The sequence below is a fragment of the Ascaphus truei genome, chromosome 1, assembly GCF_040206685.1.
Source record: "Ascaphus truei isolate aAscTru1 chromosome 1, aAscTru1.hap1, whole genome shotgun sequence".
NCBI classification, from domain to species: domain Eukaryota; kingdom Metazoa; phylum Chordata; class Amphibia; order Anura; family Ascaphidae; genus Ascaphus; species Ascaphus truei.
The window spans coordinates 496,484,111-496,511,377 of record NC_134483.1 but is presented as its reverse complement, the minus strand read 5'-3'; the positions used below and the strand labels follow the sequence as shown (position 1 = coordinate 496,511,377).

General features: G+C 42.7%; 1 protein-coding gene across 5 annotated transcripts in view; it reads left to right on the top strand.

Annotated features, from left to right (window-relative positions):
- The first annotated feature begins 2,848 nt into the window (after positions 1-2,848).
- CC2D2A (coiled-coil and C2 domain containing 2A) overlaps positions 2,849-27,267 on the top strand; it is a 74,751-nt gene continuing 50,332 nt past the window's right edge. For 3 of the 5 annotated variants that reach the window (XM_075569197.1, XM_075569181.1, XM_075569165.1), the window contains exons 1-12: positions 2,849-2,952; positions 3,648-3,859; positions 7,450-7,530; positions 8,416-8,491; positions 8,937-9,028; positions 9,625-9,726; positions 18,176-18,277; positions 19,524-19,688; positions 21,349-21,502; positions 21,864-22,000; positions 24,043-24,174; positions 25,000-25,209. In XM_075569197.1, the coding sequence (XP_075425312.1) occupies positions 3,818-3,859; positions 7,450-7,530; positions 8,416-8,491; positions 8,937-9,028; positions 9,625-9,726; positions 18,176-18,277; positions 19,524-19,688; positions 21,349-21,502; positions 21,864-22,000; positions 24,043-24,174; positions 25,000-25,209 (1,293 nt within the window). In that variant the 5' untranslated portion in view covers positions 2,849-2,952; positions 3,648-3,817. Of the gene's footprint in view, positions 2,953-3,148; positions 3,378-3,647; positions 3,860-7,449; positions 7,531-8,415; positions 8,492-8,936; positions 9,029-9,624; positions 9,727-18,175; positions 18,278-19,523; positions 19,689-21,348; positions 21,503-21,863; positions 22,001-24,042; positions 24,175-24,999; positions 25,210-27,267 lie in introns of those variants that run through there. The other 2 variants (XM_075569188.1, XM_075569175.1) reach the window with 2 other exon arrangements.

Below are 27,267 nucleotides of genomic sequence, written 5' to 3'. Positions count from 1 at the left end.
TCGTAACATCACTTTGCCATGGCAATATGATGCAGGTACGTCGCAGAGATGAGGCGATGCCGGAGAAGAAGCCGAATGGGAGGTAAGAGGTACTTACAGAAGGCCCGCGCTCTCCCCTGGCAATCAGTTTAACAGTTGTGGGAAAGAGCGTGGGGCCTCTGTAAGTGTGGGGTTCAGTGGGATGGCCCCGAGTCAGGAATAATTTACCGAATTGCACCATGTCCATTTTGAAAGCGTTTGATTCACACAAATAAACACATCCAAAATAACTACTAAAGCTTAATGAGGTAATGTCATGGGGAATGGAACTAGGGGGAGGGGAGGGGGAGCTGCAGACCCAACTGGGTTTATACATTTTTACAATATGGTAATGTATTCATGTTACTGATTTCATACGTACAGCACCCCCACCCAAAAAATAGTTCCTGCAAGCCGGGATATTGTCATTAATGCCATAATACAGGGATTCTCAACTTTTTAGGAACTGTGGAACCCTCTTAACATATATTGTGATATACATACAAGGGTCTGTGTATCAGGAAATTGGTCTGCAATGGCGCATTGGCATCAAAAGATTCGCATGTATTTCTGTCTGAAATATGACATATTTATTACGTTGTATTTCCACGGTTGCAGAATGTAGTGCATGCTGCGCAAAAAAAAAAAAAGAAGAGATTTACGCCACATTCAAGGTGACGGAGAAAAACAATGACGAAAACCGTGGGAAAAGGTAACGCAAGCCGCACATGTCTTAGCACCGTCGCCAATATGCTAATGTAACTTCACACGGACTCCACCAACTCGTTCAATAAATTCCTCATCTCGTTAAAGACAGATGCAGACATATTAAAAAATAGCGCTACGAATAGGACTACATAGACGCAGCCTGGCACAGGTATTTTTCAGCGCAATTTGCGTTTAATTTGTGTATTGTGGCAGGCATAAGCTTACAGGGGTCCATGTTAAAATGGATAAGAAGCAAAAGGTGACATGGTGTGCTCATTTGCATTTAATTTCCCAGAATCCCTGGCTGCAGTGGAAGCACTGTATGCTAAGAGATAATGGGGAAACGCAGGGTTGCAGACTTGTCTGAGACATGTGAATGTGCTCACAAGGGATATTTGTATTTGTATTACGTACATCATTTTTTTTTTTTTAAACACAGGTCCTTTTTTGAATTATCTTGAACAAGATCCAAAAGAAATAGATCAGAACGGAACTACCAATGATGTGTCTCACAATTTCAGCAACATTTGTTACATTATTTCACACTGGCCCAGATGCACTTGGCTCCATCAGGCTATTTAACCTAATGTTAACCAAAAATAACGATAGATTAATCATAACGCCTATGCACCATAGCAGACTTTCCCAGACTGGGAAACTAACCATTACGTTGTCTATACAGAGTGAATGTACTTCCAACATGGAAACAATGTATACTACCTCTGTCATCATGTACATTGATTCACGTCAGGCTATACACCTATTAACATGTTGTTAATATCTTATCACAACTTGTTATTTTGTCTCTTGGTGTTTTGACACACTACTCTGATACTGAGAGAGAATGGCAAGAAATGAAATACCTTGCAGACAGACTCTGTATAGATTTTTTACATGTGCCTAGCTATTATTTAAATAATAGGATATTAACTGGTTAATATTGAGATAGGCATCTTCCAACTATTATTATATCAATAGTTGTGTCTATACTATCCTATATACTAGACAGTGTCTCCGCACCACGATTTTAAGAAATCACTGTATATATTTATCACACTGTAATATTTGATTTATGTAATACAATTGTATAACTTTATTTTAAAATGCTGATCCATTAGTCAATAGACTTGCCTCTATGAGATATTACATCTCAGGAATATTTTTAATCTCTATTTCATACAATATATACACTGGCACAAGTGCAACTTTTGGGGTCTCTTTCTGATCCTTCTTGGATCAATCTTGTTAATAATATATACATTAATTACCCTATGCACCTTGCAATCTCTTACATACCTGTATACCCATAATTTAGGAATACTCCGGGTGAGCGACCTGGTGATTCAGCCAATAAATAACAAAATACCATTGTTTACCTCAGTATTAGCGCGGCATTGCGTTAGCTTCAAATAATCTAACATTAATTCATATCTTACTTAAAGGTGGCATTACCTCCCTATAGAACCTGAAATATGGGTTTTGAGAGAGAGAGTCTCTTCTTTGTTAAAGTGCCAATTGCTATATATTGGTCTATCCTCTACTCTAGCAAAACCTATATTTCAAGGTCTGGACGTAGCAGGCACCCCCGGTATGACCTAAGCAAGCTAACGTTATTTCCATGCATTCCCATGAAGTGGCCTTCAGTGGATATGTCATGTTAGGGGGAACGCCTCATTTGCAAATGATCAGCACAAACACCCAGGAAAAGAACCCTACATTATTTAAGGATTAGCACTGGGTTAACATTAGGTTATTTGCCTATGCGTTTGAAAATGTTGCTGAAATTTGGGGGCACATCATTGGTAGTTCCTCTCTGATCTATTTCTTTTCGCTCTTGTTCAAGATAATGCCCAAAAGACCTGTGTTAAAAAAATAAATAAATAAATGAAAATCATGCACAGTACTGGTAATACAATTTTAAGAATAAAAAAGAAATAGGAAATAATCCTCTAAAACATCGATACAGATCTAAAAGACATGTATGTCGATGATTTGCTTTCCTTGCTTGTTAGTCCAATTGTATTCATCTTTCTGTCTTCTCACCCAGAGAATGCCAGCAAGCAAGCAGTTAAATGCAGGAGGAGTGCTTAGCGCAGCCCTGCAGGCACATGATGCAGCAGCAGCAGGAATGCTGGGAGTGGGTGTTTCTTCCCCATGCAATGGCTGCTGCCTGCAGTTACATACTGTTTGTTTATGCTCTGTGAGTGGCCTGATCTCGCTATACAGGTAAGTTCTTGGGAACAGGCTGACACACACACACACACACACACACACACACACACACACACACACACACACACACACACACACACACACACACACACACACACACACACACACACACACACACACACACACACACACACACACACACACACACACACACACACACACACACACACACACACACACACACACACACACACACACACACACACCACCCCGTGCTACTTAGTATCTGTTTCCTGCTCAGTGCTTTCAGATCAGACTTCCTTGCGCGTTGTCTTCTCATTTGACTCTCCAGCCAAACACTCGCTGTTATCTCTGGGTCACTGAGATCCCAAGTGATGTTCTTGTAGCAGCTCTGCTTTCTCTCAGCCATCACTTGTCTATTGCATGAGACGGGGTCATTCACATATTCACATGCCCGGGTATAACTATCAGCGCGTTGTCCCTTTATTTCGTTTCTATGCAGTTACAATGGGAAATGTAACATTCACTGCTAGAGGGAACTGCAGTGAATTGCACATTCCTCCAGCAGCAGTGGGGTTAACCCCGTCAGCGCCAGAGGAAATGCCTTGTAATCCCCTGTGGGGCTGAAGGGGTTGTTCTTTCTTCTTTAGGTGCTTTCACTCCTTCTTACACACGTGGATATGCCGCAGAAATGGTGTTTATTGGCATTTCTGTGTTTGTTTTGTCAGCTCCATGTATACATGATGAGGAAATAGCATGTGGGACCCTTCTTCAGATCGGCCCAAACTCCAGGCAATGAGAGCAGCTGCGAGTACTGGGTCATTTACACCATGATGCTCTGGGTGTGCCATAGTCTGAGTGGTCTCCGATCACCTATACAGACCGGTCACCTGCTACAATGAGGGGTAGTGAAGAGAAACGGCGGATGGTGATGATGGAGGTTAGTGCTTTTTAAAATATTATGATTAAATTACTTGGATGCAGTTTTAACATTAAGTACAGCGTTATATATATATATATATATATATTTTTTTTTTAAAGTTTGTATATATATATATTCGTGCAATAATAAAACGTTACATCAGTGACATACAAGTAATGATAGTAAATGATTCATATGCTGAGATACAGTGTGAGGACTACAAAAGGTGAGGTTACAGTGTGTCTCTGGGTTCACACCATTCAATGACTGTGACTATCCCAGCACTATTGGCCAGAGACACATTGTAACATGTGACAGAGACACCTTTTGTAGTCCTCAAACTGTATCTCGGCATATGAATCATTTACGTTTTATTATTGCAGGGATGGGGCTAACGCACTAATAGTTCATACAGGAATATTTTGTTACCTTTTAAACAACCCTGACACCATTGTGATTTTAATTTCCTATTTAAATATGTTTCTTTAAAGTGTTAACAATAGACTCGTTCCTATTAATATAAAAATATAAATGCCCCGCCCCCTCCCCTCTCACTCAAATGCTGTTTTCACCCCTTCACTGCCAGTTACCCCTTGTGGCAGTGATGGGGTTGAATTGTTGCATTTGTTGTTCTTTGCAGCCTGTGGTAGTTGTCACTGGAGCTTCTGTACTTGGGGGTTGCTAAGCGCTAACCTAATAGAAACCAACTGTGCTTTGCTGTTTCTAAGGACAGATCGCACTGTGTGCCCTTCCCCACAGACACACAGCAGGAGTACATACGGTAAAGCTGCCCTTACATATTTACAGCACATACAGTATGCATGCTGGTTACATTTATTTATTTTGCCATCTAACCTGAGGAGCCCCCCCCCCCCCCCCCCCCCACATCTGAACCATGCTGTTTTCAGATGTTGGACCCATGTTAACTAATTAGTCTTCTGCCATAAGATGCCTGCTGCAGGGACAGACCTTTTATGGGTTGCAAGAGGATGCCTTATACCAGGGGTGCGCGACTTTAGTCCTCAAGCCACCCCCAACAGGTCAGGTTTTCAGGATATCCCTGCTTCTGCACAGGTGCCTCAATCTGTCCCTGCTTCTGCACAGGTGGCTCAGAGGCCCAGTCTTTGACTGAGCCTCTGATTGTCCCACTTGTGCTGAAGCAGGGATATCCTGAAAACCTGACCTCCTTTTTTTTTTTTGGAGGTGTGGGGGGGGGGCTGAACTGAAGTTGAGCACCCGTGCCTTAAGGCAGGGCTGCGCAAACCTCTTGCCATGCGCCCCCTGCCGCCTCTCCCCACCCGGCTCGCACCCCCTTACCTGCTCCTGAAGTGGCAAATGAAGCCCCAGGGTCATGTGATGGCACGTGACCCCCTCCCCCCGCAGTGTCATTTGATGCCGTGTCGCCGAAGCTGACTGAATGATGGCAAGTGAAGTGGCAGAGGCCTCATGCGGCCCCCGGCATTTAATTTGAATGCCTTGGGGAAGAGCGCAGGGCCTCTGCAACCGCTGCGCCCCCCAATTTGCACACCCCTACCTTAAGGCATCTATTGCAATCCATATAAGGTATGTTCCAGCAGCAGGCTTCTTGCTGCAGAAGGCTGCTTAGTAAATATGACTTGTTTTTTAAATCAAGTATTCTGACTGGCCCTGTTGGCCATATTGGATATTATTATTATTATTTTTCCTGTACAATAAAAGGTTCAATATTTGGGAAAGGGCAGAGGGTTTGCAGGACTGAGGTTGCAATGTATAGAAAAAGGAAAAATGGAGGGGATGGGAGTTTAAATCCAAGTCCTACTTTGCCCCAAATAAACTGGAAGTACAGTACGTATGCATTTGAAATAAATGCCAATTTTACTTTAATGGGTCCTAAATATCTGGCCCTTTTCCACCCTACCTGGGAAAAAAAACAAAAAAAAAAAAACTAAGTTTGTTTTTATAACTATACATCAGTTACACAACAAAAGACAGGGGTGCCCAATGCTACATTCAATTGACAAAAGAATATATATGGTATTTAGAGTTTGAGCTTACTGGGAATGTGTGTGTTCATTTAATTTCTAGCTGGCAACAGTTTGGAGGTCCCTCGGTCCCTCGGTCCCTCTCTCCCTCCCTCCCTCCCAGAGCTCACCCCTCCCCACCTTTTTAACTTGGGAGGTTCTCTCATTTTGCTGTATGGACAAGACCCACTGAGGTTGTTTCCCCTCATACAGAGGTAAAAGGAAAGGTTCACGGTTTAGTGTTAGGACCTGCAAATTTGGTTATACCTTGACGTTGATATGCAGGCTTATGACGCTTTGGCCAAAGGGTTTAACTAAGTAAAATAATTTTATTATTGAAGTATTTGTACTTTATACTTATTACCATACACTATATGTTTTGTCAATTGGATGTAGCATTGGGCACCCCTGTCTTTTGTTGTATACATCAGTTATGTCTGTGCTGCTTACACAGATTATCCAGTGAGTATCTAACAGTTTTGAACAATTAAATACAGTACTTTTTCTAGGAGAATAGTTATGTTCAACACTCCCTGCCAGATAACTGCAGCCATGTTGCATTATTTCTCACTTGGGTATGAACACCAAATTTGCCTTTTACAATGCAGTGTACATGAAAATCTTCAGGGCTTTCTGTGATTGAGCTGGTCACTGTTAAACTTTCAGGCCTAAACTTGGAATGCTAGGAACAATATCTTGAATTGGAAAAATACCAACACACACAATGGACAAATTTCTCATGACCGCAATTTCAGGTCATTGCAGAACCAATATATGTTGGCAAGTGGATCACATGCAGTACTTCCTGAGAATGGCAGGCACGCGTGTGCACTTGTTTTCCACCACACCTGCAGAGTGCCCGCTCTTCTTTATTATATCATTATTACTGATGTTCAGAGCACCAACCCAACTATTAATGGTTTTAAAGCAGCAACCCTGCCCCACTCCCCTCAAGATGCCCTTATGAGTGTTACCCCTATGTTAGTATCTCCCTCTCCCTAATCATGTTCTATTCTCTTTCTCCCCTCCACCCCCCCCCCCCTTTCTCTAAGCTCTGGGGGAAAGTCCCATTTCACCTCCTAGACACTTAATATTTCAAAAGATTTAAATCTCCTTAGAGCAGCGGTGCGCAATCTGTGGGGCGCGACCCACAGGGGGGGCGCAAGACTGCCGACGGGGGGCGCGGGGTTTACAGAGGCCCCGCGCGCTTCCCGAAGGCACTTAAATTAAGTGCCGGGGGAGCTGCAGGGCCTCTGTAAACCATACTTACCCGTGGCTCCGGCGGCTTCCTCCCGGCGTCGCCATGGCAACGCGGCGTCAAAATAACGCTGCGAGGTCATGTGACGTCACGTTGCTATGGCAACGTGACGTCATTACGCCGGTGCGAGGGTAAGTTGGGGTTGGGGGGGGCGCGGGAGTGAGGGGACAGCCGGCAGGGGGGCGCAGGGAAAAAATTTTGCGCCCCCCTGCCTTAGAGTATCAGATTGCTGAAATAAAAAATGTTGTTTTTTCAAAGCCGAGTTGAGATCACTTAAAAAATAAAAATAAAAAGTCGATCTGCAGAGACTGCTGCTTCAATATATATTTCCTGTTTTTTTTTATCCCCAGGAGTTTGTGGATAATGACGACGCTCAGGTGGAACATTTGAAAAAGACTTTGAAAGTGCAACGGCAGCGAAGAAAGAAAGCAGTATGTTTCTCACTTTTCTCTCTTGGCTACAAGGGTTGGCTTTGTTTTCACCTTTTTGTATCGCTTATTGCTGGATAGACCATCATATGCTGCACATAAAAGTATTGTAGACTCCATCTGTATAGTGTTTTGTGACAATCCTAATGACCACCTTCTCTCAAAACAACACTCCTAATAATTATATGCACTTCAATCCACTTCTTTCTATATGATCAAACATATAGAAAGAAACAAATGTGGTGAACGTTTTATATTCCTAAACAAATGATGCAAAAAGAAGTACTAAAGGACCTGGGGCTGTATGGACTGGAGGAGAGATGGCTGTTTTGAAACTTTAAAATATATCAAGAGTATCAAGGTACAGGAGGGAGGCGTATTTCAGAGACAGTGCTAGAATAAGAGGCCACGCTCGGAAGGTGACGGGCGAAAGGGAAATGTGAGGAAGTACTTCACGGAAATGGTGGTGTTGGGCTCGCCGAGTGCTGAAGTCTTGATCTGGACACTGTGTATGCGAGCAGGTGTTGGTAGCCTGATTGGTGGGTGTGGGGTGAGGCGCTGTTGTGGTAGAGGCTAATACAGTCAGGGAATTCAAACATGCTTGGGATACAGATGTCCATTCCAAATATGTCAAAAGCCATGGATCTAATATGATCTGAGACAACAGACAGGAAGCCTGGTAAGGTAGGCATCTGCCATCAATTTCTATATTTCAAAACAAATGCACACAAAAAATAGTTCCGCTTTGGCTTTTATCTCTCTTCACTTTTTTTTGTTTATAGTTTTTTTTTTTTTTTCATCTATGAGAAATCGGTCTACTGAAAATATCAAGACCGATGAGTAGATTTGTTGATTCCTCTATTACTGATTGATGGTTTTCTTTATCAGCTGTTGGATCATGCTGCAGATGTACAAGCTGAAGAACCAGCGGAAGACCTGTCAACTGTTATTCGAGGACAACGGAGTAAGGATTAGCATTTTGATTTTGACCACAAATCTTTAGCATCTGTTCAACCTTCTTTATTGAAAGGAACCAATCAGAAGGGGCAATGCTCAATGCAAGAACATAACAAAGGCAGTGTGCTGGAAAACAGGAGGTTTATATAGAGTATACTTGCCTTTCTGTTACAAACTACGGTTTGTATAAAGTGTGAGAGGTTAGTGGCCATATTTTATATAGCCAATTATAAAAGCCTATGCAGGTGGAAAGACTTCTTCAGTCGTATGCATGTGTATATGTATATGTGTCACTTTCAAAGCATTTCATCCACGTATAGAACAGTGTATACAATACAAGATTACAATTATTTATTAAATATTCTACTACATCCCATTTCAACAATACATGTTAACTATATGAAAATGTGGATGGATTCCAATTGTTTTCTGAACCAAATCTGCTGTTTCAGGTTTGCCTCCAATAATTGCCCCGACTTCAAGGCGCAACTTTGCAGAGACATCCATGAGGGAGCGGATGAGAGAGAAATTAAAAGCTGGAAGGGTGAGGACAATTTGTCACTGTAGTTTGACATTTGGGGGGGAAATAACATGGAGTTATGTCTTTTTGGATCATAATACAATGGCCTTCAGAGTGGGCTTAAATATGCCTACCACCACTACATCGTTTTTGCATGTGACGCTAGTACGGTTATCCTTTGTTTATTTTTTAACCCCCTCACTGATGGGTGAGCCTGCAATTCACTGCAAGAAAGCCAAGGTTTTAACGTTTTCATAATCCTTTTTGTAACTAAGTGCATTGAGACCCATTGGATGAAAAGCGCAATATAAAGTGGTTTTTCAACATTATTTACATAACTGTAATCCATATTCAATAGTTAAATCCTACACTCTTCCCTTACTATATCTAGGTAAGGGGATTTGGGATTATTTCGGCTTTCATATTGAACACACTTCAGGCCCAATAAAATTTATGTCTTAAAGAACTCCATTTTTTGTTATTGCTTGAAAAAGGGTAAATAAAGTTCTGTATTCATAACTGAGTCCAAAAATCCAGGTCCTACAGAAAGTGATGCTATTGCTGTGAAAATGCCAAGCTTTCTACTTACCGCAAGTGTCTTCTCTCAACTTTGTGTGTAGTCTAAAGCAGAAAGTGTACTGCAGCAAGAGACCCCAAGTCTCACAACAAGAAGCTTAACTCGATTCAGAGACACGGATACAGTGACGAGGTTTGATGAAGAGGTGAGTAAAGCAGAAGCTACAGTATTCTAGTCACCAAGCAATAGAACCTTGTACTACTCCAAACTTGGATCTTTCTTTTGAGAACTTTGATCCCATTGAAGACCTGTATATTGTGTCTTTGTACTAATAATCATTGTGCTTCTTTGAATTATTGCTAAATTGATGCTCTAAGCTCATATAGTATCGAGGTCCCCTTAGTGGGACCTTGATATCCTCATCAAATTATAAGTATGTAGTATTACACTTTTTTAATGGGTGCTGTTTTAGCTGTAAGATTAGTTCCAAGCCATAATCTGTTGGTTAGCCATTTAAAACATACAGGACACCTACAAGCTCATATCGAACCCCCAAAATAACCACAACATATATAAGCATATAAGTGTCGCAGAGGAGTGCTACTGAGCATGGCAATATATATTTAAAACCAGAGACAGAACATGAAACACAGACAGAGCTCAGTGCACATCCAGTGAAACTTATGTAACCCTGTTTCCCCCCCCACCCCACCCCCATCCCCCCAGCCTCTACGGTAGTGTGAGGGGTGCATGGGGGCTGGTTACATGTGGTGTGGTGCGTACCTGTGAGGAACAGGAGGGCCTGAGCTTCCCGCGGTGTTGTGGGGGAGCCAGGAACGGGCTTCTGGGGTGATAGCCTCCATGATATCTTAGTGGTGCAGCGCCTCCATCTTCTATACTTCCAGGGTAATGGGACAGGACCGGTATAGAAGAACCCCTCAGGTCCCAGGGTTATACTCTCCAAATCACACACAGTCTTTTACGGGTGCAGAACAGTCTCTTTATTTGACAGAGCAACGATATCCCAACGATAAGGCTTTCAGCAGCTACAATACAATCGCCCAAGCGAGGTACAACCCGCTCAACTCCCACGACCTCTCCTCTCCTTCCCTTCAAGTCACTCTGCCGACAGGCTGGTCTGAGCTAGGGCTGCAATACCCCGTGGCCCACCCCCGAGGTTAGCCTCGAGATGGGTCCTGAATTCTCTCCCCATCACCCCTGGCATCGGGGTGAGGGCATTGGTCCACCAGTCTATAATTTTATCAGCTCTATTTATAGACGCTGATCAGTTTGGTTCCTCTCGCTCTCAACCGGCATGCTGCACCGGGGAGCCCGTAGCCTCCTGATACTCCTTGGACCGTTTCGCAGGATTCGTGGCTCACGGCCTAATACTCAGCAGCTCTAGACTCTTGGTATCACTGCTCACTCGAACTCTTCTTAAGTTACTCTGTCTCTTGAAGAACCATCAATAAGAGAGGAACACGGCACACAGCAAGGACGAAGAACAACAACTCACTCACCGGAGTGGGCTGCTAAATATAGAGCTAGCCCCTCCCTTCATGGTGTCAGCAGAACCTCCCCTCTTGCTCACGTCTGCAGCAGAGTCCAGGCCTGCGTCTACCACCCAGGTTAGGGCTATAAAGGGGGAAAACCCTTAATGATTACTGACGCCTGATCTTAACAGGACTTACCGCAGTAGAAGGAAGATAGGTATTGCCTGAGCTGTTTACAGAGGGCTACACTCTCCCTATGGTGGAATCCAATGGTCCCCACTTGGACCTATCTTTAGCAGTACCATCCTGCGACGAACCACCTGGGAAACAGCACACAACAATCATAATACATGCATAATGAGGTAGTAATTGTAAGTACAATCCGGATACTCCCAACATGGAGAACCCTACAGATAGTGCCTTGGATCAGGCTTCCTTACCCGTCGCCCATTGTGGTCAGTGACAGTCACAGCGAACGACTGAACCGGCCCATGCTCAGGCCTGTATGTAACACCGTGCATGTAAATACACCTGCTGATGCTCCATATACGCACTAGCTCACTAATCTTATCTTCATTGTGATACCCCGCCCGACCGTACTTGGTCCGTAGGTACTCTTGAACTGCCTCCCTAAGCCAACTGTCTCGGTTATCCTCAACCTCTCTCATGATGGGCTCCGGCACGTAGGGATATTCATAACCATGTGACTGACGGTATCTAGCAACTATGGCCCAGTCAGCTCGACAAGGCTTGGTAAGCATGCGGTGCCCTGCCCTGCTTGGCAGTACCCAAAACAATGGCTCCTCAGGGGCTACTTCATCATACAATATACTGGGGCCTTGAGGTACAATACGTTTCTGCTCTATCTCCCTCAATCGTGATCTAACTCATCCCCCATCTCCTTCGGAGTGAAAGAACCAGCCGCCCACCAATGGTCTACCACATCGTTCTTAATCAATAAGAATCGCGTACGATCCATCCCTTCATGGTACCCGGTGAACAAAGGCGCTAACCATTTATCGCGGTGTTCGTAAGCAGTGGCCTGACTAGTGCGCTCTACATCCGACTCTACCTGTGATGATACCCCGGACGTACCCGCATCAGTAGATCGCGAGCAATCTCTCCTTCCCTTGGCATTTATGTACCGGGTAGGATTCATCTTATGCACCACTGGTTGGGAGGACCCAGCCTCTGCTGGAGTAGGTGACCCACGGGCTTTCTCTCTAGCTGTAGGACAAAACGGTACAGGGTTAGGTACAGGTATAACGCTTGAATATGGTATCTCCCCTTCAGATCCCTCATCACTCAGTTCCCAATCCCGCAAGTCCTTGGAGTATTTGGGGTTTTTACATAATTTATCCCTGGTAGGTCCCGGTGGCACCACTCGTGATGGGGCAGTGGCCGGGGCAGGGGGGCTAAGGGCCGGAGTAGGAGAAACATCCAGAACATTGTCCAGCAAACAGGTAACACCCCACCCAATGAACTTTTTCTTAGCAGCACTCCCCCTCAGGCTTTGGGTCTCTCGGGAGGGACCTCGACTCTGTAGAATAGCCAGGGCAATGGCGCCGTCTATGCTCTGAGAGGAGAACACTCCCCTAAGACTGGTCTTTCTTTCAGTGGAACCGGGACTGAGATTATCCGAGTCGCCTGCAGAGCTCCCATCCGCCCCAGGGTCACGCACCGGCCATGCGTCGAGGACCGGCGGGGGTGGCGGTGGCAACTCCGGTACACGATCGAACAAGTAGGCCTCAAGCCTCTCTTTCTCGTTCACCGTGAGTGTGGTCTGTGCCTGGCGGGAGTAAGGGGGTGGTGGGGTCTCCTTACCACTCCGCTGCTTTTTGCTGACATCTGGCTCCGCTAGGATCGTCTCGGTCTCCGTTGCACTGGGAGTCACCACGGCGGTGGGACTCGTACGGGCTCCCGGCCGCACCAGCGTTCGTCGTCGGATGGTCCCCGGACTTGTCTGTTCTCTTTTGATGCCTTTGGGGTAGTTCGCCGGTAGGCGCATCGCCACCGATATTACACCCATCTCTTCCTCCTCCGAAGAAGAAATCACTATCGGTGACTCCGCTGGGGAGTCACCTGGTTCTTCAGCGATACAACCAGTGGATATAGGTACAAAATGTCCTCGCTCGCTATGACCCCCCCACTGCGGTAGCCAGTGGCCAGCTTGCTTAGTTCAATAACTAGCTGAGTTATGGGTGGCCAGCTTGCTTAGTTCAATAACTAGCTGAGCCTTGGTTCCTGACGATATGGTATACCGGGACCCAGAGCAGTCTTTTCTTGGTCGTCCGCCACCTCCGTCAAAGTTCCTGGAGAGGCACCCCGTGGAGTGCCGAACAAATCCCGCAGCTCGGTTGGCCACAAGTAAAACGTGCCAGACTTGGCACATCGGGCCTTGGTACTCTGTACCGCGCCGGGTAGTCCGCAGTGCACACACAAGCACCGAACATATTCATGCTCCGCTACGGCCACGACCAGTAGGCCTCCAGGTACTTGGTGAATGGAGGTGCTTATTTCTGACATTCGTTCAGAGGGAAGACAACACAATTTTCCAGCTCCTTGAATGCCAGACAAAAGTTACGCTCCTCGCTCAGGTCTCCGGTCCCTCCCTTCGCGGGGAGGACCTTCCTGATTGGCTCTGGGTGGACCCCCTCCCTCTGGTGGAATCCAGAGGCGGGGTCGTTTCCTTGTCAGCATGACGTGGCCTTTCGGCTTTCGCGCCACTCAGCTCCTCCTGCAAGGAATCTGGGTTTGGCGCCAGACTCCTTCACATCTCCCGCCACAACTGTCTCACAGTCCTTTTGCAAATCTCACGTGCTTGCTCCAGGCTCAGCGGGAACCGCCATTTTAGCTCGCCTCTCCTACTCCACGTAGCACATGTAGAGATGGCCGCCATCTTGGATACACCCCCCAAATGTGCCTGTGCCTACTCTCCATGTCTAACTGGCATCTCGTACCTAGATCATGCTTTCCCTCCAAAAGTGGACTCTGCATCTTCATACTGTATGTGGCCCACTAAATTGAGGTGGCTGGTACCCCAGGCTCAACGGAACTTCTCTCCTATGCACTGTACTCCCCATTTCTACTTGCAAGTGCTCTGTGGTGCGGGTGATAGCTAAGGTACCTCTTGTCTAGGTTACGGGCGTCTCCTGCTGTTGGCCACTATTGCGGGGCCCTGGGCTATGGTCCCTGGTCTGGTTAACAGGCTGACCCCCCCAGTGACTGACGCTACCCGCCTCAAGGGACTTGATCAGCTCTAACTATACACCCCACCGTAACGCGGCTCTGGGCCATGGTCCCCGGATTGGTTACCACTATGACCCCCCCAGTTGCCTCACGCTACCTGCTTAACATCACTTGCCGGGAGAGTGCATCTTAGTCTGTCCCGCCTCACTATAAGCCGGTCCTGTTCTGATAGATATCCATCTCTCAGCAGCGCCTCCAAATGTAACCCTGTTCCCCCCCCCCAGCCTCTACGGGAGTGTGAGGGGTGCATGGGCGCTGGTTACATGCGTGTGGTGCGTACCTGTGAGGAACAGGAGGGCCTGAGCTTCCTGCGGTGTTGTGGGGGAGCCAGGACCGGGCTTCTGGGGTGATAGCCTCCATGATATCTTAGTGGTGCAGCGCCTCCATCTTCTATACTCCCAGGGTAATGGGACAGGACCGGTATAGAAGAACCCCTCAGGTCCCAGGGTTATACTCTCCAAATCACACACAGTCTTTTACGGGTGCAGAACAGTCTCTTTATTTGACAGAGCAACGATATCCCAACGATAAGGCTTTCAGCAGCCACAATACAATCGCCCGAGCGAGGTACAACCCGCTCAACTCCCACGACCTCCTCCTCTCCTTCCCTCCAAGTCACTCCGCCGACAGGATGGTATGAGCTAGGGTTGCAATAGCCCGTGGCCCACCCCCGAGGTTAGCCTCGAGGTGGATCCTGAATTCTCTCCCCATCACCCCTGGCATCGGGGTGAGGGCATTGGTCCACCAGTCTATAATTCTATCAGCTCTACTTATAGATGCTGATCAATTTGGTTCCTCTCGCTCTCAACCGGCATGCTGCGCCGGGGAGCCCGTAGCCTCCTGATACTCCTCGGACCGTTCTGCAGGATTCGTGGCTCATGGCCTAATACTCAGCAGCTCTAGACTCTTGGTATCACTGCTCACTTGACTCTTCTTAAGTTACTCTGTCTCTTGAAGAACCATCAATAAGAGAGGAACACGGCACACAGCAAGGACGAAGAACAACTCCTCACTCACCGGAGTGGGCTGCTAAATATAGAGCTAGCCCCTCCCCTCATGGTGTCAGCAGAACCTCCCCTCTTGCTCACGCCTGCAGCCGAGTCCAGGCCTGCATCTACCACCCAGGTTAGGGCTATAAAGGGGGAAAACCCATAATGATTACTGGCGCCTGATCTTAACAGGACTTACCACAGTAGAAGGAAGATAGGTATAGCCTGAGCAGTAAAAAACAGAGAAAATACTGTGCGCTACTATCTAACCCAGAATATGGAATATAAATAAAGTGCAGTGACTAAACCACATAGATAAGTGAACAAGAAATAAATCACAATAACCACAGTGAGGGTGTATATAAGAAGAAATGATATCACATAACCGTGTATTGGTAGAGGCGTCTGCTGCTATAAACACAGGGGGTGGCTCAGCACCCCCCACACTCTAAGAAATGGAAACAAAAGAAACAGCGCACAACGCCAAATAGTGAAGCAAGTATTGCTATATATTAGTAATTACAGGGTAATAAATCTGCGTACATCAAAACAGTGGAATAGGTGCATTTAGTGTGTTTCACACAAGTTACCACTCAGCAACTGTTGTCAGAAGAGTCTGGAGCTTGCTTCTCTCAGCGGGGGCGCTACGTTAGTTCAGGAGCAGGATTAATGTCCAAAACCCCTCATCCAGCAGTACATCGCTCCCAAGGGGATTTCCCTTTACAGCAACCAGGCTCCGTTGCAGGTATTGGTGCTTGGTGGGACCGCTCGCGCTTCCAAGCCGTCTGGTGCAGCTCGTGTAGCTCAGCGAGCAGATCCGTTGGAGCGGTCCCACCAAGCACCAATACCTGCAACGGAGCCTGGTTGCTGTAAAGGGAAATCCCCTTGGGAGCGATGTACTGCTGGATGAGGGGTTTTGGACATTAATCCTGCTCCTGAACCAACGTAGCGCCCCCGCTGAGAGAAGCAAGCTCCAGACTCTTCTGACAACAGTTGCTGAGTGGTAACTTGTGTGAAACACACTAAATGCACCTATTCCACTGTTTTGATGTACGCAGATTTATTACCCTGTAATTACTAATATATAGCAATACTTGCTTCACTATTTGGCGTTGTGCGCTGTTTCTTTTGTTTCCATTTCTTAGGTATAGCCTGAGCTGTTTACAGGGGGCTACACTTATTAACGGTACCATGCCTAAATATTTATGTATAGATATCTATTAAATAAAATGGTCTTTTAGTTTAACATTTTGACCAAAGTGTTGTAAGCCCCTGAGCCACTACACGGCAGACCAAATCTCAAGGGTCCCTAACACTAATATAAATTCTTAATAACCTGTGCATTACCAGGAAGAATGATTTATAATAAATCTGTCAAAATTAGTTGCATAGTTCTAAGTCTGATTGAAGCTTTTATTAACCTGTACATTACCAGGAAAAACACTCTATTAGATTTGTCACAATCATACTGCAAGCAAGCAAGTTCCCCTGAGAGTGGGAGATGCTATGGAGTGAGCTTTTAACCATGTAAATGTGGGAGGGGGTAAGCTTCAATTAGGTAGGAGGTTGCCACCCTCCAATCAGCTAAGACCAGCTGGACAAGAATTGTAAAACATACAGGACACCTACAAGCTCATATTGAACCCCCAAAATAACCACAACATTTATTATAAATCATTCTTCCTGGTAATGGACAGGTTATTAAGAATTTATATTAGTGTTAGGGACCCTTGAGATGTGGTCTGCCGTGTAGTGGCTCAGGGGCTTACAACACTTTGGTCAAAATGTTAAACTAAAAGACCATTTTATTTAATAGATATCTATACATATATATTTAGGCACTGTACCGTGTATAAATTTCACTGGATGTGCACTAAGCTCTCTCTGTGTTTCATGTTCTGTCTCTGGTTTTAGCCATGTAAGATACATTTTATTGCTTCTGCATTAGACCAGTATTTAATTTTGCCAGGTATTTTAAATGTTTGACGTAGTTGACAACTCAAAACACGTGCAAAGTAATCACTGAGGTGTGTGTGTGTGTGTGTGTGTGTGTGTGTTTCTCTGATAATACCCAGTATACGTGGTATATTAAAACAAGAGGTTTTTTTGGTGAGATTAAAAGGAAAAAAAGATACTACTTGGTATGCAAACAACCTTCGAGAAGCCGCAATCATTTCAAAGGATGTTTCCAAACATACACAATACAGAGCAGTAAAAATCCAAAGTACAACTTGACTTAAGGAACATGAAACAATAGCTCAGCTAAATAGAGATATGAAATTATTCAACACAATATAAATTACCCACTCGTGATGTGAGAAATCAAGCCTTTTTCTAACATTTGTAGACTAGAAACAGGTTGGTGATGTACTCTGTGATTTGCAGGCTCAAGTAGTATAGAGAGATAACAGAGGAAAATGGGGTTAATGACCTCCCTTAGGCAGCTCAAAATCCGAGTAAAACGTGTAGGGTGCACACTGACAGGCGGAGTCTTCATTCTTATTGCGTTTTTAATTTTATCTTGTTGTACGTCCAATACTTATCCTTTGTATACAAAAACAATCCTAGATATACTATACTATGAGTGGCCGTGTGCTCTTTTCTTTTATTGATGCTCATACAAGGGACACTGCTATCTTCCTTTTCCTGAAGTGCTTTGATAATAAACCAAGTATAACTTGCTGATTATGGCAATAACACAAGGTGGTTTTCTATAAATACCATTATTTTTTTTTTTAATTCTACTATACAAAATAACCCATACTCCTTTTTCCAGGCGTATAGAGATTGGTTTTACAAGTATATCCCATTCAGATGAATAAGATGTTAACTGGGGTATCTGACAATGTTGACTTAATGCTACAACACTACTATAAATTGAAGCAATGTATTTTTTTTATATATCCATTTTCCTTTAATGCAGCAGAGAGTAGACCCTATACAGAGGGTCACAGAAGTCGAGGCACAATTGACATCAAGAGTAAGATTCCATGATGCTGTCAAGACAATACAGAGAAAACCACAAGTAAGAGTCTCCACTTTATGGCTAAAAACATTCTACTGTACAAATGCCGTAACTGTGTTTTTATCTTTTAATCCTGTTTAACATGCTGTATTAAGTGTGCAATACAATATCATTAACCCTTTTCATATTTCTTAATAAGAGTTGATCTTTTGGTCAAAACATAAGCATATTGCTGCGCCGAGGTAATCCCCAAAGGGTAGGTCTTGCGCTAACAATCCATTATTTAACTTTTCTATTTAGCTCAACTCCTTCTGCCTCTCATATTTTTGGGGAAAGAACTTTGATTTCCACAGTTGACAAACTGCAATTAATTGATCACCTATGCTCATGTGGAAAGCTTAAACCAGAAGGTGTAGGTCATACATTGCCTTCCAAACAAACATACCATTTGATGGAAGATTAGCACCACATATTCTGCCCATTTTCCGAACATAAACAAATCCAGAATTCACTGGTTGGCAAGCGTATCCAATACACCGCACAACGGGCATTCAGTAGAAGACCGTTGGGGACTTGAGGTTTGTACAATGTATTTTTTTTAAATTGTCACACCCCAATAGCCCTCACATACAAATAATACTGTTTAATATTATGTTATTGGGTGAGCTTTTCAAATGTTAGATTCTGGATTATTCTACAGAATGGCTGGTAAAATATCTACAAATGGGGGGAAAAAATTCCCCCTTCATATTTACATAACCAAAAATGTAAGTGCTTGATAAATAACAAAATTAGCAGTGGTGTTTAACACTAATTTTATTTGTTGACCACTTCGCCAGTGGTGACCCGGTGTTAACGACCTTATCGCAGCAATATTTCTAACACACACTGACAATGAATAATTCAAAATTACTTAATCATTAAACTATGACACCTTGTGATAGTTGTCTACTGCCAAAAAATTTCGCCAAATGTCCTCTTCCGGGCTGGTGCTAGGCCAAGTTTGATTATGTATATAATAGGCAAGATAAGATTAGCCTATCTAGCATAGGTGATAGTATTACAGTTTGAACTCTTGACATAATATGAATATACAAAATATAAATATACAAAATCCTTAAAGCTGTGTGTGTGTGTGTGTGTGTGTGTGTGTGTGTCGAGTGAAGCTATTATGTTATTGATTATTCCTAGGATTTTTTTCCTAGCCACCCTTCACTTTGCCTCAGGAGTTTGACAACCTTCCTAATATATGGACATAACACTAAATTAACATTGACTTTAATCATTTAATCTCTTTTTTGCTCAGGTCCAGGATGGATTTCCCACTGCTGAAGAAGCCTTCAATTTCTTTACGTTTAGCTTTCACCTAGAACCAGAATTGGCCGAAGAAAAGAACAAGACAACTCTTGAAGGGGCCCAAAAAGAAGCGGAAGAAGTAGAATCATCTGCAAGCCCTCAGCAGGACCAGGAGGTGGGAAAAGATTAAAGTGTGTGTTAAACTGTAACTACAGGTTTTGAAGTTGCTGGATTTAATATAAATGAGAATACAGGTGTGGAGCTCTTTGACATAGCAATATTGGCAAAATAATTGGTTTCAGAAATAGTGGTCCATTCATATATTATGAAATATAAACTATATTTTTTTAAATTTATATTTGCTCAAATGCATTTTAACAAATTATTATGAAGATTGTCATTAAAAGCGCAGAAAAAAATGGAGGAATCTTTGACAAAATAAGAAAATATCTGAGGGAACTATGAGAAGTCGACAATAAATGACGCAAGAATAAGAATTGGATCTGCAAAGCTGTGCAGAACAGTCCTCGAACATATAACTGAAGATGTAAGAACATTTTACTCTAATACGGCGAGGACGATTATTGAAGATAACAAAAGCTTAAAGGAGACAAAGCCGCAATTCATTGCACTCAAACAAGACTGTGCACTTCTAAAGAGAGTTGAGGACTTCTACATGAAATTGCACGTGAACACAGATACCACATTATCCATCAGAGGATAAGGGAGAAGAAACCAACAATTACGTACTATGAGTCCTTTCAGAAGTGGCAAAAGCAAAAAAAAATCCATGAAGCATGGGAAGGCTCCTGGGGAAGATGGAATTACAACTGAAATCTTGAAAGAAGATCTGGAAGAAGCCGAGAAAATCATTGCAAAACTCTTTCCATGCTGCTTAAAGAACAGGAAAACTTCAGAGCAGTGCTATAGTTATCCTCATCGACAAATACCTCAGAACTATATGTGGACATGCATTTAAGAAATTCTGTATTAAAAAATCTGCCATTCGTTGCGATGGACAATTGCACAGACTGCTGGAGAGAGCTCATTTAGTTCCATCTTTTTATCAAAATATGATTTCAGCCTGCTTACCCCTGTCAAGGTAACCGCCATTAATGTAGGTACCTACACTAAATATATCATTCTTATTGTCCTATGGACTAAATATATTTGTTTCGAAAGACGGTACAGATGTGGCAAGACGTGCTGTCCTTGTTGCCGCAGACAAACCCAGTAAAAGTTCTCAGCACCAGAGACTGCCTGGCGCGATGGAGCTGCCTGGGGTACATGCATATGAATGGGACCCTTTGCAACATTAATCCTTCAGTGTCATGGCAGCGGCATCAGACAGGCTAACTACATCTCTAGCACCCTTGGACCGAACAACAAGGGAACATGTAAAATATGTGCAAGGGCCTAAAAGGGTTCAATAAATAAATAAAAAAATAAAAAACAGAAATAAAATTGCACTTGACATTATGAAAGAAATTGTGAGGGGTTTAGTTCCTTGGTGAAAAGTAACTTTTGCACATGCTCCGACTCAGAATAAAAATATTAAAGTTATCTAATTGCAAGCCAATTTGGGAGGAGTGCAGGGTTTCTGTATTTTTTCCATAAATGTATGGCCAATTCCCTTTTCCCTGGCAGCATGTTCCATAAGGTATTAAAAGTTCTATAGTGTTATTGATTAATTTTGTTATAGGGGCAGGTCTGCGTTCGCCTAATTCTGTTTAGCTAGCGTGAGCTACTTGACGTGGGTGTTTTTAAAGTCTTTTGGGACCACACTTTGAGAACTACTACATCAGATCATTTTTCTCCCTGTGTTTATATTGCAGGGTGAAGAGGAATTCCTTGTTCCTGAAGATGATCTATTTGTCATAGACCAAACGGCGCGCGATTTTATAGAGCTATTACCTGCTGAATATGAAGGATATCATGCTCGACTGCAAGAGGAAAAAGACATCCTTTTTATCCCAAGTATTCGACCGGGTAATCATTCAGCAATCTTCCCTTTTTTTTTTTTTCCCTCTTTCTACATTTTCAGCAGCAATTTCTTATGGTTCTTTATGCATTTATGGCACCTACACAATATGAAGTGAAACGGTCTTCCCATTGCATTGTAGGATTTGAACTGCTTCATAGCTCTGAGTAGGACCTTTTTGTGCTGCCAAACACTGGGTTTGTCCACTTGTTCCGGAGAAAATATTCTGCTTTAGGTGGCAGTATGAAGACGGAGGGAAAAAATTACATATAAACCTTCTATTAATTTTGTAATTTATTTTTCAACCAGTTAATCACCTCCACCTTCAATGCAGTTTCAACCAGACGTTCAATATTTCTCTCTCAATAGTGCTAACGTCTCAAAAGGTGCCTGAAAACATGCAGCCCAGATACCTGGAAGACGAGGGCCTGTACATTGGCGAGAGGCCCAAAATATCCATATCTAATCAGAACATATTAGAGAATAGGATACTGCAGCAAGATGAGGTAATTTTAGTATAAAATGTAATGGTGATACCGAATACCATTACTTTTTTATTTATTTTTTTAATATACTGACGTACTGTACACTTTGTTAGAATCAAAAATAATTATTTATCTTTTATGTTTAATAGCCTGTATATTGTACAAATCTTTGTAAAATATGGTCCAACCGCTTTGTCCCAATGTTTGATAAATTGAACATTTTCTCTAAGCCACCTTTTGCCTCTCACTATATTACACATTCACCTGCATTGCTTCATTGTACCATACATGTAATACTCAAAATAAACCTTTCTTTTATACCCCTCTGCTGCTTGCATTGCAGGCTATTCTTGGAAGTGACTAAAGTAGCAAGCATCTCAAAAATACACATCCATACTATGATGCAGTCTTGTTACTACCCCTAGCATATTGATAGATTTCCTTTGTGTGATTCTGCGAGTTCCATAAAAATCCCTTGGTGCCATGTCGATGCAAACCCTTAGATTCTGTTTATAGGGTTATCAGAAATGAAATACGCTTCCGTTTTTCTATAGGAAAAATATATATATATCTAAATTATTATTAGTACTTGTATTAGTATTTATACTTGGTAGTAGTTATTGTATTCTTAGTACTTATACTATATTATTGGTAGTACTGTATTTATACTTATTATTTACTATTAGTAGTATTTATACTTATTAGTAGTAGTATTTGATATTAGTTGTATAATTTATTATATATTTAAAACCAGAGACAGAACATAAAACACAGACAAAGCTCAGTTTTAGCACATCCAGTGAAACTCATACACGGTACAGTGCCTAAATATATATGTATAAATATCTATTAAGTAAAATGATCTTTTAGTTTGACATTTTTGGCCAAAATTGTTGTAAGCCCCTGAGCCAACTTCACGGCAGACCACAATTCAGGGGTCCCTAACGCTAATATAAATTCTTAGTAACCTGTATAATAACAGGAAGAATGATTTATAGTAAATCTGTCAATATTAGTTGCAAAGTTCTAAGTCTGATTGAAGCCTTTATTAACCTGTACATTACCAGGAAAAGCACTCTGTATTAGAGTTGTCACAACCATCCTGCAAGCAAACAGGTTCCCCTGTGTGGAAGATGCTATGGAGTAAGCCCTTAACCATTTAAATGTGGGAGGGGGTGAGCTTCAATTAAGTAGGAGGTTGCCACCCTCCAAACAGCCAAGACTAGCTGAAACACAATTGTAAAATATACTGGACACCTAACAAGCTCCTATTGAACTCCCAAAATAACCACAACATATATATAAACATATGAGTGTCACAGAGGAGTGCTACTGAGCATGGCAATTTTACAATTGTGTTTCAGCTAGTCTTGGCTGTTTGGAGGGTGGCAACCTCCTACTTAATTGAAGCTCACCCCCTCCCACATTTAAATGGTTAAGGGCTCACTCCATAGCATCTTCCACACAGGGGAACTTGTTTGCTTGCAGGATGGTTGTGACAACTCTAATACACAGTGCTTTTCCTGGTAATGTACAGGTTAATAAAGGCTTCAATCAGACTTAGAACTTTGCAACTAATATTGACAGATTTACTATAAATCATTCTTCCTGTTATTATACAGGTTACTAAGAATTTATATTAGCGTTAGGGACCCCTGAATTGTGGTCTGCCGTGAAGTTGGCTCAGGGGCTTACAACAATTTTGGCCAAAAATGTCAAACTAAAAGACCATTTTACTTAATAGATATTTATACATATATATTTAGGCACTGTACCGGGTATGAGTTTCACTGGATGTGCTAAAACTGAGCTTTGTCTGTGTTTTATGTTCTGTCTCTGGTTTTAAATATATATTGCCATGCTCAGTAGCACTCCTCTGTGACACTCATATGCTTATATATATGTTGTGGTTATTTTGGGGGTACAATAGGAGCTTGTTAGGTGTCCAGTATAATTTATTATATATTAATAATTTTAAGAGCTGAAAACCAGATTAACTAGTACTATGGTAGTATAGATAAATGCATTAGTCCATAATTGAGACTTCACTTTCTCATTCTCAGGGGAAGAAATGGTTTGGCGATGATGGCAAAGTTTTAGCCCTAGCCAATCCCATAAAGCAGTCGTCTACAAGACCTCCAATAATTTTTCTGCATGAAGGAGTGGATCCGGCACTGGAAACTATATATGTAAAGGTATGAGGTCTTTGAATATCGTCTGTAATAAAATGAAGCAAACAATAACATGCGATCACAAAGAGAAGAGCTGGAAATATGGATTTGTGTTGAGTCTTGTAGTAAAACTACAACATTCATAAAGTCAAAGGCTGAGGACCCTAAACTCTCATGGACCGTCATTGTGGGGCCATTGATTCCCAACATGAAACAGCAATGAACATTTTAGTTTTCTCAAACTAAATTCGGTGATTTTATAACTTGTATTGTCACCTTGAATTTTGATTAGATGCCCCCTGTGTCAAGTTCTTTGCCAATTAGATCCTCTTGATAACAGCACCATAAAGTGTGTTGTATTTTTCTTCAGCTGTATGGTTCACTCATTTCTTTTTAATGCAGGAACCTGGTCTTGTGATGGCACATTAAGTATTAACCTATATTGCTTGTAGTTATCTTCCTGTAGTCTTTCAAAGCATGGAACAGGTTTAGAGTTGGCCGAGAAATGGCTTCCCCCATCATTTCTCCTATAGGCTAGTTGTATAGAGTTATCTGCCATTTTATAGGTACCTTTACCATAAATTACATTTTATCACAAGAAACTTGTGGAACATGACCGGTTCAACAAAAATAAACTACCATGACACTTTTTTTTTTTTTTTTTAGCAAGTTAGTAAACACTTTGCTCTACAGTTTGACGTGTCAGACCTGCATTTATCTTATATCTAATGGTGGTCGGCAGAAGTACATGTTTGTGGTGGTCTCTGCAGGAGAGAAGAATGAGTAAGCGAGACAAACTCCATATGTAGTGTATATTAGTTTACATTGCTCCATTTTGTCTTTCTAAAGGCAATTCAGCCGAAGGATGCCAACCAGTACACTGTTGGATCTGGAGACCTTCATGGGCAGTTTCAATTGGATATTGATGTTTCTGGATTAATATTTACTCACCATCCACTTTTTAGTCGTGAACATGTTCTAGCTTCAAAACTGGCACAACTGTATGATCAATACCTTGGAAGGAGACAAAAAAACGTTTCCAGTCTACTTACGGACAAGGTATGTGACTTTCATTGATGTACTGGATAAATATCTTTGAATTGTAGTTCTTACTTTACGTTAGGAGGGTGTTTACAATATTAAGAGGCCATACACACAAATGCCCTCAATTCTTTACATTGGCAATTGGAAATTTCAGCAAGTATTACTATATAGCACCCACCGTGTACTCCGTGCTTTACAAAGCATCAATACAGTGTAGACAATTATAATCCAATAAATGCAACAAAATAAGACTATGGAAACGTAATTCCCTGCCCCAGAGAACTTACAATCTAAGTGGTGTGTTGGGACACTTCGAGACCGCAGGTGAGTGCAGTTGGCAGCGTTTGACAACAATGGTTGGTAGGAGTGACTGTGGTTGTGGGACCGTAGCCATGAGTCCAGGCTATTGGAATGCTTAATTTAAGAGGTGGGTGTTAAGGTTTATCTTAAAGGTGGGAAGACGGGTTGCTTGGCGTATACAGAGTGTGAGGGAGTTCCATATGTAAGATGCAGTGAGGGAAAAGGCTTTATGGTGAAAGGGGTGGAGAGGAAACAGTTATGGGTAGAGCGCAGAAGACCAGCAGGGACATAACGAGAGCTTAAAGCCGACATGTAGGAAGGAGCAGATGAGTGGAGAGCCTTAAAAGGTAAGGGTGAGAACTTTGTAGGTGATGTGAAATTTGATGGGAAGCCAGGGGAGGGATTTAAGAAGATGAGCAGAGACTGTTTTGGGAGAGAGTGAAATTATTCTAGCAACTGAATTGTGAAAAGATTGCATAGGAGAAAGCTGGGAGACCTGTTGGCAGTATATTACAATAATCGAGATGGGAGAGGATAAAGGCATGCATGGGCGTTTTAGCAGTAAATTGCCAGAGGAAAGGGAAGATCTTGGCAATATTATGGAGGAAGAAGCGTCACATTTTTGCCATGGAAGTGAAAGGAGAAGGAAAGTGAAGAGTCAAATGTTACTCCTAAGTGCTTTCGCGACAAGCTAGATGGTAGTACCATTTACTGTGATGGAAAAAGGGGATATTAGGAAAGATTTAAAGGCAAACATGAGGAGCTCAGTTTTAGACCTATTAAGTTTAATGCGGTGGATTGCCATCCACAAGGATATGGCCAGGAGGCAACCAGTGACTTGGAACTGGATTGCATGTGTGAGGGTAAGGGTGGATAGATATACCTGCATATTTTCTGCATAGAGATGATTTCTCAGGCCAAAAGAGTTGATGAGGTCACCAAGTGATAGTGTAGAGAGTGAGAAAAGGAGAGGTCCCAGGACAGCCTTGAGTTACACCAAGACAAATAGAAGATGAAGACAAAATGTGTGATGGAAGAGGCAAGATGAGAACCAGGATTGAGCTTTGTTGCTGATACCAAGAGCATTTTAGAATATGAAGAATAATAATCAACGGTATCAAAGCCAGCTGAGAGGGAGAGTAGGAGTAGTGGGGGGAAAAGTGACTTTTGCTTCATCTAGATCATTGGCTACTTTAGTAAGCAGTCTGAGTGAGCTGTACTGTACGAAAGCCAGATTGTAAAGGGTCTAATAGGGCATGGGAATTAAGAAAGTTGATCATATGGGAGAACTCGAGGATGTTCTAGCGTTTTGGAAGCTATAGTAATCAATATAGCAGACAGCACTACTGATTCTCATAGGAGAAACCAGAGAAAATATAAGAATGGTGCGATAGGAACACACAGGAACCCTTCAATTCCTTAAGCAGGACACGAGACAGTGGAATACATGCTAAATGATTTATACATACATTTCAATTCAGTTGATCCTTAGGAAAAAAAATTCCCCTATCACTCTGGTAAAATGATATATTTTTGCATTACCCTTTGCTGTCTTGATTGCTTCATTCTTAGTGATGAAGTGAGTGTGGGGAACCTCCATGGAGATGACACTTTCTACTCTCTCTCTCTTTCTCTCATTATTATTTAATTTTTTAATACGTGTGACCACTGCATGCTTAAAGGAAGAGGGGGCTGGAAATGCCAGAGGATAGGGAGGGATTTAAGATGTGGGGACTAAGACAGGAGTAAGAGTTCTGATGAGATGTGAGTATA